General features: G+C 38.7%; 1 protein-coding gene across 1 annotated transcript in view; it reads left to right on the forward strand.

The window, feature by feature from the left end:
* The window catches only part of LANCL3 (LanC like family member 3), a 32,075-nt gene extending 21,852 nt beyond the window's left edge, over positions 1–10,223 (forward strand). The window contains exons 2-5 of the mRNA XM_061453365.1: positions 4,307–4,430; positions 6,199–6,396; positions 8,427–8,634; positions 9,727–10,223. Of these exons, the coding sequence (XP_061309349.1) occupies positions 4,307–4,430; positions 6,199–6,396; positions 8,427–8,634; positions 9,727–9,886 (690 nt within the window). The 3' untranslated portion in view covers positions 9,887–10,223. The remainder of the gene's footprint in view (positions 1–4,306; positions 4,431–6,198; positions 6,397–8,426; positions 8,635–9,726) is intronic.
* Positions 10,224–13,196: the final 2,973 nt, after the last annotated feature.

Here is a 13,196-nt window from a genome sequence, read left to right on the forward strand (position 1 = left end):
TGCTGACAATTTTACGGTAATTGACAGCAAAGAAGAGCTTGTCCTGCTCCTTTCAGTGTAGTACTCAGGGTCAAGATTTCTGTCTAAAGTTCTAAAAACGTATCTAGGGCATAGCACTGTCATAACCGATATATTACAAGATCTCAGGACATCAAAAGGAGATGTGAAATTATTTACTTCTAACAATCTAAAGGTTGAGTAAGACTGCTAACAACAGGATGATGTTCTGTGATTGCTGTAGACATGGCACTTCTTTCCTGACTTTTTACAGGGATTTACTGAATAAAGTACCTGCCTTAAGTAACTCACAGATTTGTGGAGTGCCTTAATGAGAGAAGGCGTATTGACTGCAGTAGCACAAGAGAAAAATGGAGAGACTTTGGAAACACAGTGGCTTTTTAACTGTAAGTAGGGCTTCTAGGCACAGGCAGTAGTACAAATACTAAGCATTAAAGTGCTGCTGAACTGATACGGAAATTGCAGGGGAAATGAGGAATGCACGCATTGCAACCCTTGATCTAGTGAGGAGACTAATGAACACTTCTAATGCGATAGGACAGGTTGTGGTGTCTTTAAAATACAAAAAGAGCTGAAATATTAAACCATCAGCACTATATCTCTTAGTGTCAGTACTGACATGATAAAGAATAATTTTACCTACTGTGTAGCCAGCTCATATTAAATGATGTTCAAGAAATTTAAAAAAAAAAAAAAGTATATATATATATAGCTATCTCAAGCATGAAATTATTTCTGGGTAGCATATTCTCATTTTGGCTTTATCCTTCATCAAAGCATCTGACAGTGTTCACTAGACGATGTGATACCAATTTGTGATCCTTTTAAAGCCTTTGGCATGATCACTCTGTTTCTTTGCTGTCCCTAATTAAACATATTGTTTCAATAATTCACAGGGGCAAAGAGGCATTGCTATTGCAGTAAAATGAAAATGAACTTTGTCAAACCAGCTGTAGTTATGATTACTGTATTCTATTCTTGTTGGTTTGGGCATGGTTTTGAACATGAGCTGGCAGTGTGCGCTTGCAGCCCAGAAAGCCAACCGTATCCTGGCCTGCATCAAAAGGAGCATGACCAGCAGGTCGAAGGAGGTGATCCTGCCCCTTTAGTTTGCTCTTGTGAGACCTCACCTGGAGTATTGTGTGCAGTTTGGTGTCCTCAACATAAAAAGGACATGGAACTGATGGAACAAGTCCAGAGAAGGGCCACGAGGATGATCAGGGGACTGGAGCACCTCCCGTATGAAGACAGGCTGAGAAAGTTGAGGCTGTTCAGCCTGGAGAAGGCTGTGTGGAGACCTCCTAGCAGCCTTCCAGTATCTGAAGGGGACCTATAGGGATGCTGGAGAGGGACTCTTCATTAGGAACTGTAGTGACAGGACAAGGGGTAACGGGTTTAAACTTGAACAGGGGAAGTTTAGGTTGGATATAAGAAGGAAATTCCTTCCTGTTAGGGTGGTGAGGCACTGGAATAGGTTGCCCAGGGAGGTTGTGAATGCTCCATCCCTGGCAGTGTTCAAGACCAGGTTGGACGAGGCCTTGGGTGATATGATTTAGCTTAAGGTGTCCCTGCCCATGGCAGAGGGGTTGGAACTACATGATCTTAAGGTCCTTTCCAACCCTAACTATTCTATGATTCTATAAGCTTTTAGCTGCTTTCTTAAAGATACTCTGAGGTAGCATACAGAAACTAGCCAGAGATGTTATTTCTTGGCAAGGTGAAAAATCGGAGGGGATTTTAACACAGAATTGGTTGAAATACAGTGTAGCAAGCCAGTGGGGATCTTAAGTATGATTTCTGATCAATCAACCTTTGGGAGGCCACTAATAATGACAGTAAGTGAGGGTTTCTGTTCCAGCCAACCATTTCCTAGAATAAGAAGCAAATACAAATGCTCCATATTTTTGTAGAAGACAGGCAGCAGCCCTACAGTGACTGTGGATTGAAGCAGTTGGCAAGAGATAGCTGGAGTCAGCACAAAAATTTTTGCATTAAGTTATTAGTTAGGACACATCTCCTACCTGCCTTAAGCATTCAGGTCCATCCAAGTGGCCAGGAAGAAAGTTACTTTCAGGATACACAGATTACTTTCTTTTCCATTTTCTTTGGTAATGTGGAAGTGGGTCAGAGTAGGTTTGTTTCTATCATCCATTCTAATAATGATTTTAAATATCAATTTTTGTCTGGCTTAGCATGTGGGCTTTCTTTGCATTCTGAAAAAAAGGTGATATTTGTTAGCGTATTTCATTATGCCAGCCAGAAAGGTATACTATGTATGTACTTGAGTAATCATAGCGATTAAGTGTTTGACTCTTTACACTTACTTTATATTAAAAAATGGTGAACAATTAATTTCTTGGTAGCTGATACTTCTTTATTGTACAAGGCTGGATTTGAGTAGAAGTTTAAATCCATTTAAAATACACAATCAGCATTTTAAAATAGCCTTAACTGAATTTAAAAACTAAATGCCCTGAACATAAAAATAAGCTTCACAAAACACGGTATTGAAAGACAGTTCATTTTTTAAGTAACTGAAGTGACTAAGATTTTTCTAAACAGTGTGCCTTTGCCTTCCAGAATTACAGCTAGGAGATCTTATCATTCACATTTATTTTCAAAGGGTTACCTTACTAAACCTTTTACAAAGTACAGAATTTGCAGGATTAGATTCTAGGCTGCAAGGTGGTAGAATAAGAGCTCTGGAGAGAATGCACCGCCTCTCATTGTGTCTCCGCTCTCATTTGCTTAGGAATTAAATTCTTTCTTTAAATTCATTGAAGCTGAAAATATTCATTTAAAAATTACTGGAAATGAGTGAAGTCTCCAGATGTTAAAGGCTTATTTACTTCTACTGCAGTAACATTAAAGATCAGTAATCAAGATCAGAAGTAGGCTGTTCTCCAGGTTATACAAATATCATAGGCATTTGAAGCAGCTGTAATAAAATGTCTTGTTAACAGGGAGGAAAGTAAGATAGACAAACAAGATTTTTCAGCCATTAGTTTTCAGTCAAGTTCTAAGTGATACTAATTATCCATAGCATCTTTTACATGCCAAATGAGACAATATGGTTTATAACAGATGTTGACTCCATACTTAATGCTAACAGAATCATTTAAACTTGAAGAAGTAATTGCAAATCTTATTATAACACAAATTACAGCAAAACCAAATGTTTTCAGAAACATTTTAAATACATTACCTTGATATTCCAGTTAGTTTTAGGATTACTATTTATCTTGTCAAGCCTATTTCTACATATTTTTTTTTTCTTCTGCTTCATTTTGCTTTTTTCCTTTCTCAGTTCTCTTTTCAAAAGTTGAAATATATTTTTGCAAAGTACAGCTGCCATACAGGCTTTCGCCTAAAGCCAAAACCCTACTTCAGCTAAATGATTTAAATGACCTAGGTATTGGTCAGTAATGTTCAGATGTGGTTGACACAGAGGAAATTGCCAGTGACTGTAGTGAATTGCATATAATTAAAGCTGTAATTAAACCCTGTAAAACCAATTCCTGTCTGAATTCTTTAGGTCAGTAACTTGGAAAAGTTCTTTTCTGGTGAAATATACTATTTGCAAGTCTTACTTACATTTGACACCACTAAGAGTAAGGCATTAGTCATTTCTTAGGACTGCATTAAAGTCCTAAGAAATGACTTAAAGTCCGTGTTGACCTGTTCATGATAATAAAGTCTTAGAAACCTAGTTAGCCTGCCTTCATAGAAACCTGTCTTGCACTTCATTTTTCTGAGCATTTTCTTGAAATAAGAAGGCCTGATTGTTCTACTAAGATGTTTCTAAACCCACATAGGTAGTCGTGATTTTCAGTAAAATTTAGTACCCTCTTCCTTGCATTCTCTTTTCTGTCTGCAGAAAAATCTGTTCCTATATGCCTGTAGCAGTTACTTCTCTAGGTCTCTTTTCCACTCTGGAGATTGTTGTTCTGTAGCTTGCCTGCTGCTTGTTGCCAGCTTCCATCAGACTGATGGATCTCTGGGAAGGCAAGGCAGGAGCTCTTAGTGAGCCTCTTTTCACCTCCTCTATACAGCTAAAGGTGTGGCATTCGCTTTCCTGAGACAGGATGAAACTCTATTTTTAAGAAACATTATGTAAATTTACTGTTTAAGGTAAGAAACTCTTAATAATGATACACATTATGGCATGCTTATAAGATTAAAGGCAGTACCTTGTCTTGTGAACCAGCAAAAAAGCAGAGTCCTAAAAAATGTCTAAAAATAAAATTATTATAATGGACTTGATGTTTGGTTTGATCTTTCTGTTCAGGTACTGACCCCAGCACAAATAAAATCAATTTGCCTGGCCATACTAGAATCGGGAAAGCAGTATGCAGTGAAGAAGCGGAAACCATTCCCACTCATGTATTCATACTATGGAACAGAGTACCTTGGTGAGTAAAACACACAGTGTACTTTGAAACTGATGCTGTGCATAGATGCTGAGCCAGTCGACGTTTCAGAAATATGTCAAACATACAGTATGGGATTTTTCCGGATTTGGGGCCATCTAAACTCCTAAAACTGCTAACTGGGACTAAGGAGCTGGAAGTAAGTACTGATGCTGGCTAGCACTGGAGAAGGCTGGGATACCTATGCCACACCAGGGGAGCAGCAGGCAGCAGCTTATTTTAAGGGTAAATATGCCCTTGTCGGACGGAGGCCGTGAGAGGTGTGGTGACCATGCCTGTGTACAGAAGGTTACCAGAGAGAGCTTTCAGGGTATGATTCTGTGATGTTATTTGTAAGCTCTTGTTGCCAAGCGGGGACTTGCAGAGCATTTTTGGCTGTAGTAGTGGAACTCAAGGTTATGATCAGCTCCTACCCATCCCAGGCAGCTTAGTTGGAGCTCATCTGAAGCAGTGGTGAAAGATCACTGAGCAGATCCCTAGTGGGGTCCTCAAGGCACAATATCCCACTGCAGAAAGTGTAAGATTGATTTGAGATCTTAGTGAGTTCTCTGGTAGGGGAGAAGTCAGAGTGGTGCTGCTCCACAGACCTGGCAGACAATTCTTGCACTGAAATTTATGTTTTAGCTGACTGATACTGTCTGTCAGCAACTGGGAATACCATTTACGGTCCAGTATCAGTTTGGGTTCAACAAAGACTTCAAAATAATGGTATAGATTCAGTAGTTTGTCAAGAAGAATAATATCTTGAAATAGTATTCAGTTTAGGTTCAATTTATCTTTGCACATGGAGTTTCAGTCATATAGAATCATAGAATAGTTAGGGTTGGAAAGGACATTAAGATCATCTAGTTCCAGCCCCCCTGCCATGGGCAGGGACACCTCACACTAAACCGTCTCACCCAAGGCTTCATCCAACCTGGCCTTGAACGCTGCCAGGGATGGAGCATTCACAACCTCCCTGGGCAACCCATTCCAGTGCCTCACCACCATAACAGGAAAGAATTTCCTCCTTATATCCAATCTAAACTTCCCCTGTTTAAGTTTTAACCCGTTACCCCTTGTCCTGTCACTACAGTCCCTGATGAAGAGTCCCTCCCCAGCATCCCTATAGGCCACTTTCAGATACTGGAAGGCTGCTAGGAGGTCTCCACACAGCCTTCTCCAGGCTGAACAGCCTCAACTTTCTCAGCCTGTCTTCATACGGGAGGTGCTCCAGTCCCCTGATCATCCTCGTGGCCCTCCTCTGGACTTGTTCCAACAGTTCCATGTCCTTTTTATGTTGAGGACACCAGAACTGTACACAATACTCCAAGTGAGGTCTCATGACAGCAGAGTAGAGGGGCAGGATCACCTCCTTCGACCTGCTGGTCATGCTCCTTTTGATGCAGGCCAGGATATGGTTGGCTTTCTGAGCTGCAAGTGCACACTGCCTGCTAATGTTCATTTTCTCTTTGACCAGCACCCCCAAGTCTTTCTCCACAGGGCTGCTCTGAATCTCTTCTTTAAATATGAGAGTGAGAGCAAAAAAAAATTGTACCTATTTTTGCATAGGTAGGGAAACTGGAAATGAAAGGAGTAACAAAGTGTCTTGCACTTAGAAAGCTTTTATTCCAAGCACTACTGTAATAGACATAAAGAAGATGAAAGAGCCATGCACTTGACAAGGATATCAGTCCCAAGGGAAGGTTGCTGTGAGGTGGAGGTAGGATCTAAACGTACCCTCTAATTTGACTGTTTCTATTCTTTACAGGTGCAGCTCATGGGCTTTCATCAATCCTTCAGATGTTACTTTCCTATTATGAGTACCTGCAGCCAGCAGATCAGGAACTTGTGTGGCAGAGCGTTGATTTTCTTATGGACCAAGAACAGAATAGCAACTGGCCTCCTGAGCTGGGAGAGACAATCGAGCGGGAGAATGAGCTTGTGCACTGGTGTCATGGAGCTCCAGGTTCATTTCCCATTGATGCTATGAATAGCCAAATGCTAATCACATTGTTTTTCAATGTTAGGTGATTCCATATAAAAGATAGTCCTGGTTAAATTTGACCAATTTTGATGTTTTATGATATGCAGGGAAAATATTCAGGCCTTTTCTCCGGTTAAGAGTTTTTCAGTTATTGCTGAAGCAGCTGGGAAAATAAGTGTATTTGCTGCCTTAAAAGCATAGGTGATCACAGCTGAAAGAATTCTGGTGATCCTGAACTGTGTTTTTTCTGCTCTTCCTCCCTTTCATTATCAGATCTCAAAGACTGGTTCAGCTGAGTCAAAAGACAGCGTATGGGTAGGCACAGAAATAGCGTGCAAAAGAACATTGATATAGACACATCAGTGAGTTCTGGGAAGGCCTTCAGAATAGCTTTTCCCCCCTCATCAGAATCAAAGTTTAAGCTGCACTTACTACATGGATAAGACATAAATTTGACCAAAGTATTTTAATGTGAAGGGGAGTTTGTACTAGCAAAAAAGCCTTTTTTTCCCAAGGTTACCCATATAAAAATCCTTCTCAGAGATAAAGAGAATCAATCCTTAGTTTGGGTTCATGAGGTAAGGCTTATGTCTGTCAGTTCAGAATCTAATCCTATACCTTAGCAATTTTGATAAGTAATGCTATATATTGAAATAGCCTTTTTACCCCTAGGCAAAATTTTATTGCTAACTGGACATGTTGGCTTGGTAATATGAACCTGCAAGGTTACAAAAAACCTTACTTTTATTAAAGAACATCCGTGAATACTGATACATTACTTTTAAAGGTGTTCTATTTAAATTACAAAAAGTACGTTATAATTAACATCCCCTAAATGTGCTTTCTGCTGATGCTTTATCTTTTTGCTGTCATGGTTAAGGAACAAACTTCTTGCTCCCACACTCTAATGAAGTAAAGCCAGCTTTTGTTTAACAAACCTTTTTTACTTTTAAAAGGAAAAAATTTACTTCTGCAGGATGGCTGGCCTAGTGGTGGAGGCTGCAAGGAAGATGCCATCTTTGTTTCAGCATCTTAAGAGTAGCTTTTGACTTGGGTTTAGCTGTTAGTGGAGATGTATGCAGTGAGACTTGCCCAAAGAGACAAAATCCTAAAGCACATAAAGAAGTTACTTTAGGGGACATTTGGAGACATGCAAATGCATGAATCAGTATAATTCTTCCCCAGAAGATCCTGTATCACATCACTAGTTTTGGGTAATAATACACATGTAGCTTACAAGACCACTTTTCAGCTACTTCAGTGTATATTATATTCAGACCACAAGTAAGCTGTTCTAAACATTTCCTCAGGCGCTTGATTTGGTTATGTGTCATATGCATTCTTTGAAGGTTACCATGAACTGAGCTGTGCAGTGCTCTGTTAAAAATTATAGTTAATTTATTCAAATCCCCTCTAAAAATAAGCCAGGTTGTTTGGTTGGTTGGTGCTTTGTTTTGGGTTTTTTTTTTTAACAGAAGTTAGTATGTATAACTATTTATAAATAGAATAAAGCAGCATGGCTCCACTTTAAAAAAAAAAACAAAACAAAAAAAGGTTCTTTTTCTCATTTGATAAAAAATTATCTGTTACCAATGTAGGAAATTATCTTGCCCATCCTTGTGTCAGTGTAAGCAGGTGAGGTGTATGGAGATTTGAAACCAATAGAAGATAGCACTAAGAGTTTACTGTATTAAAGGCAAAAATATAACTACTGTTCTAAATTGTTACAAGACTGGGAATGTTAGAGTAAACCCTGAAATTCAGTAATGCATTGAAAAGACTGAAGATGGTTGTGTCACATGGGGTGGATAAGTACATCTTAACATACGCTTATATGCTTTTTAGCATACCAGATACTCTCCCCTCCATATGTAGCAAATAGATATGTAACACTGACAAGTGCAGAGCATGAGACTGCAGTTTTTAAGTGTATTAATCTTTATTTTCTTATGTGTTCTACAAAGCTCTTGGCCTACTTGTTACAAAAGACAATCTCACTGCTATTTTCCTAGGCATTGCATACCTGTTTGCCAAAGCTTACCTGGTTTCCAAGAAGCCTCAATATCTGGACACTTGTATCCGCTGTGGAGAGCTAACTTGGCAGAAAGGCCTGTTGAAGAAGGGACCTGGAATATGTCATGGAGTGGCTGGTAGTGCTTATGTGTTCCTGCTGCTCTATAGGCTCACTGGAAACTCAAAATACATATACAGGGCACAAAGGTTAGAATTCCAACCTTTCTGGATTCAGGGTAATACTGCAAAGTTTCAGGAACATTTATAAAGCTGTGCAGAGACTTTGATCACCACCCCTAGATGTAACCTGAATGTTTAAGCCTCAGGTTCAATTCTACTTACGAGCTGTGGGGCAGGCACACTCTGCAGAGGGCCCTGCAGTCCTGCCTCCAGGCTGCCTGCTGCAGGAGAAGCATCAGGTTCTGCTGGGGTTCCCTCCCTCCCTTCCTGAGAGCCTGTGCTCCTTTGAAGGGAACTGGGGTAGATAGGTAGCAGTGGTTTGCATCCAGGTCTCATTCTGACATGAGGTCAGAAAGCAGCCAAGCTGTGTACCTGTGTCCAGGAGGAGAGCAAAATGTAATTTTTTATGATTTTCAGAACATTTAACACTATCCCTTATTACTCATGGAAAGTAATGGAAAACAAGTATAAGAACTGCTTTGCTGTTACTTTACAGTTTTTGAATTTATCATTCCCATAGCCAGTTTGACATTGTGCTGTTCAGCTTAGCTAGTGGGGCTAATTCCATTTTGTCCTGATGCAAGCAAGTATGGTCCACTGAAAATTGTCACAGTACTGCAATTATCTTTAATTGTCTTTCTGCAACTTACAGTATTCAATGTTTGTTACTGACAGCATAGACTAATGAGGGGAAGTTGTGTAGTCATTAGGGTGATTTATTTTCAGCCGTCTGCTTTGAAGTGAGAACATCTTATTTGTGTAGTTATTTCAGCATTACAGAATTTGGTGCCTCAATGTGAAACACTGCTTGCATCCTGCTGAAATAACAATTGAGATAAAAGTTATTTACAAGTGTGTTTAAGGATATCTTACAGAAATCAGAAAAAGCTTATAGCTCTTAAGCACAGCACACATACAGATTGAAAAGGTTTGTCTCTTCTAGATCTGTTTAATGTGGAAATTGGATAGTTTAAAATTTGCAGGTAAGATTAAATAACAAACATTCTATTTTTTTTAATCATTGAATGTTATTAAAATGATGCATTCAAGCAACAAGTAAGTAGACTTAGAGGGACATAAAATAATAACAAACCTTTTCTTTTTTTCTTTTTCTCCTAGGTTTGCAGAATTCTTATTTACAGAAGAATTTAAGGCTGGTTCCCGGGCATTAGAAAGTGTATATAGTCTGTATGAAGGTTTCTCAGGAACTGTGTGTTTCCTGACTGACTTGCTGCAACCCAACCAAGCCGAGTTTCCTCTCTTCAGTGTCTTTGTCTAGAGAGCAACATTCTCGAGGGCCACATCCTCGTGGGGATGGGAGAGGACACCTGCAGTTTCACTTATTTGTCAAGACAGGCTATTTACAGAACAAGCCAGTGGTACCACTAATGCTAGCCTTAACATAGCTGAGAGTCAGGTGAAAGAAACTACACTGGGGCTTTGGGAGGGAAGTGTGTGGTCAAAAAAAAATAGGATAGTGAAAACAAAAAGGGGGGGGGGGGGAAGTGACTGAATCTGATGTGGTAGATATTTCACTGTAGTAAGAAGCAAAATCTAATTACTCAAGTGAGAGAGAAAGGGGCATTCTCAAATTCTTAACTTGGTGGTTACACTGGGTTTAAAAAAAAAAAAAAAAAAGGCAAGATAGAATTACAGGGATATGCAAAGAAGAAGCAGTGATGCATCCAGTAGGTTTTAAAAAGAGACTTGCAAAAAACTTCATGCAGCAATGCACTTATTGGAGAGGGTGTCACAGACATGTCACTACACTGCACAAGGGCAAAATCTGGGATTTTTTACCTAAACCACATCTACTAGTTCTAGTAACATGTATTAGAAATACCTGTATCCTGGAGCTCTTTTGTCTTCATGTGCGTATAATGATGTTTATGTAGATAGCTATATATTTAGCCTGCAGTTTCACAGGTTCATTTCAGCTAGTGGGGTTTCATGTGTGTAAATGAGAACTTAATGTGACCCTTCCTTGCAGAGCTCAGTCATCATGAGGAGCTGGTCTCCTAACTGATTCACTGTAACTGTGTCACTTCTTGTCAATACTTTCCCTGTCACAGGGAAGATGAATGGAGCATTGAAAAGACTTGGATTGAAAAGTTCTATAGCAAAGATAGAGCAGGCAGATGCTCTCTTCATGGTACAACATTACTAGATAAGTATTGTTCAGTGGTACAAAAAACTTCCTTTAAAAATTACGTACTTACAGCGGCATTCCTGATCAATAACACACATATTTTAGAGAATGGAAAATTTGTTTTCCCTGATGCATTGTTCATTACAATCCCTGCAAACTGAATGCAAACCTTGGGTGGCATACTGATCTTAAACCCCCCCCAATAATAAATTTCAAATTTTATTCTTTTCCTGGTTAACAAAATAATGTGTATGCCCAGATAATCTGCAGCTATAGAAATAAACGGGTTGCTCAATACTAGTTGCACTAGCACTTAAAGTTGCAATTATATGCTGTTTTATATGTATTATATATATGACATGGTACTTGAAAACTAAAGAAAACACATAGATTTGTACTAAAACCTATAAAATCAATATCTGTATTTAAAATATATTTAATATTTATTTATTTTTATGGGACTAATGTAATGCAATTACCTTTAAAGACAGATTGGGAAGACCAGGATGTCGAAAAGTGGAATTAGGGTGAAAAATTTATCATGCATGCACTGCCAAACAATGCAGTCTCTCTTCCTGCATTCTCAGCTGGAGGATATTACAATTCTTTTATTTTTAACCGCTAGTGGATAAAGTTCCCATTTAATTTTGGTAGTCCTTGATCAGGCTGTACGTTGGAGCCAGGTCTGACAATCCTTCCACATTTTAACAGAGTAATCTCATTCCTAATCTTGCCACGTATTTTAATGAGATGTCTTGCATTATTATGAGCTGCAGATTACAACTTCTATTTTGTCTTGCACTGTGCAGCTCTAATTAGTAAGTCAAAGAAGTAACCATATTTCATTAGTGAATAAAGCAATGCAGCTCAGTATCAGTTTGTCAAGAATTTAGGGATTTTTTTGGTGAATGGAAATGTTAAAATTCAGTGTAGAGTTGCTATGTGTTTACTTATTTGTGGGATAAAAGGTCTTCTTAGCAAGCCATTAATGTCACTTTGTTACTCTGAGCAGCGATATGTGTACACATAGGAGCTACACCAGCCCCAGCAACAAGTACAGCAGCTACCCAAAACCCGACAATTTCACAGGGAGGTATACATGTGAGGCTAAATCAAAAAGTCAATGGAGATGTGCACATGCTCTGCCCAGCCATGCTGAAGTGCTCCTGTTAGATCAAAGTCAATTGTCAGTAGTGGAGATTGTAAATCCATTAGGATTTTTATCTAGTTGCTTCCTGTAATGCATGTGTCTCATATATTTCATAACTGGAATCGTTTTAAAAAAAACGTTTAAGGAAGGTAAAACTGGGCCTATCCACTTTTCCCCTGTGCTAAATAGCTTTTCAGTCTCAATTTTTACTGGGGGGTAATGTCACTCAGTTAAAACATGTAACAAACAATATTTGTGCTATAGCTTTTCAATAGCTACTGTAACCGTATCCTATCTTATTGTAAAACAGAGAACTAGCTTTTGCCATGATCTAAACTCAAGCTGTTGCAATCTGCATATATTGCCAATCCTTTTATTTAGAGATACAAACATAAAACAAAAACATCTAGCATTTCGATAAGTACACCCTCAAAAAACACAGCCAACCGCAGAATTAAGCCTTAACAGAATCTACATTATCAGAACAGTAATCATGACCTTTTGATTTTGTACTCAGTGCCTACTTTTTAATTATCAGTGGGCCACGACATTTAATTGTTTCCAGTTAGTTATTTCTCAGGAGATGCTTGAAGAAAATCTTTGCCAAAACCTCAGTAAACCTAGAGCACAATAAATCAGCACAGTAACTTAGATCTTGACCAAGTCATTAATGCTGATACTGTAACATATACCACATATATGTTAAAATTTACCATAATAACAGTACATGAAATCACTCAATTTTATTATGCTTAACTTCCAATGGCCATGTTTCCGTTTGTCTTTTAATGTAATTCTTCATAAATGGTAGGAAATATACATTAAAAACTCAGTGTCAGTTTTCTAAGTGGTTTCCCCTCTGTGTCTCTTTGTAGAAAATATTCCTTCTGATTTACATTCAGATGAGACTATAATCTGCTCTGTGTTGTGTTCCAACAGCACACACCAAACAAATCTTCTGTACCTGCAACCATGCTTCGTATATGAAGCTATGTGCTTGGCTTCATTTGAGAAAGAAAATAGTTACCTGGGTAAGAGTCAGGCCATTCAGCAATGAGAAAACCCATGCAACCACCCAGTTTTCAAAATTTAGGTCCTAAACACATCTGTAAGTCATGCAACTTCAGCACTGACTTCATCAAGGGCAGCATGCAAACTTTGTTTACTGATAATTAAGATCAGTTACAGTAACATAAAGTCTCATGGGATACAACTTGTAAAAATCTTGGAACATAATTATTCATCTGTTTCATCAGACATGGCAGTTTGAGCTTCATGGCTTTTCTCACC

The sequence above is a fragment of the Pezoporus flaviventris genome, unplaced genomic scaffold (genome assembly GCF_033815535.1).
Source record: "Pezoporus flaviventris isolate CSIRO_AGI_PZ_B2104156 unplaced genomic scaffold, CSIRO_AGI_Pfla_v1 ptg000015l, whole genome shotgun sequence".
Classification (NCBI taxonomy): Eukaryota; Metazoa; Chordata; class Aves; order Psittaciformes; family Psittacidae; genus Pezoporus; species Pezoporus flaviventris.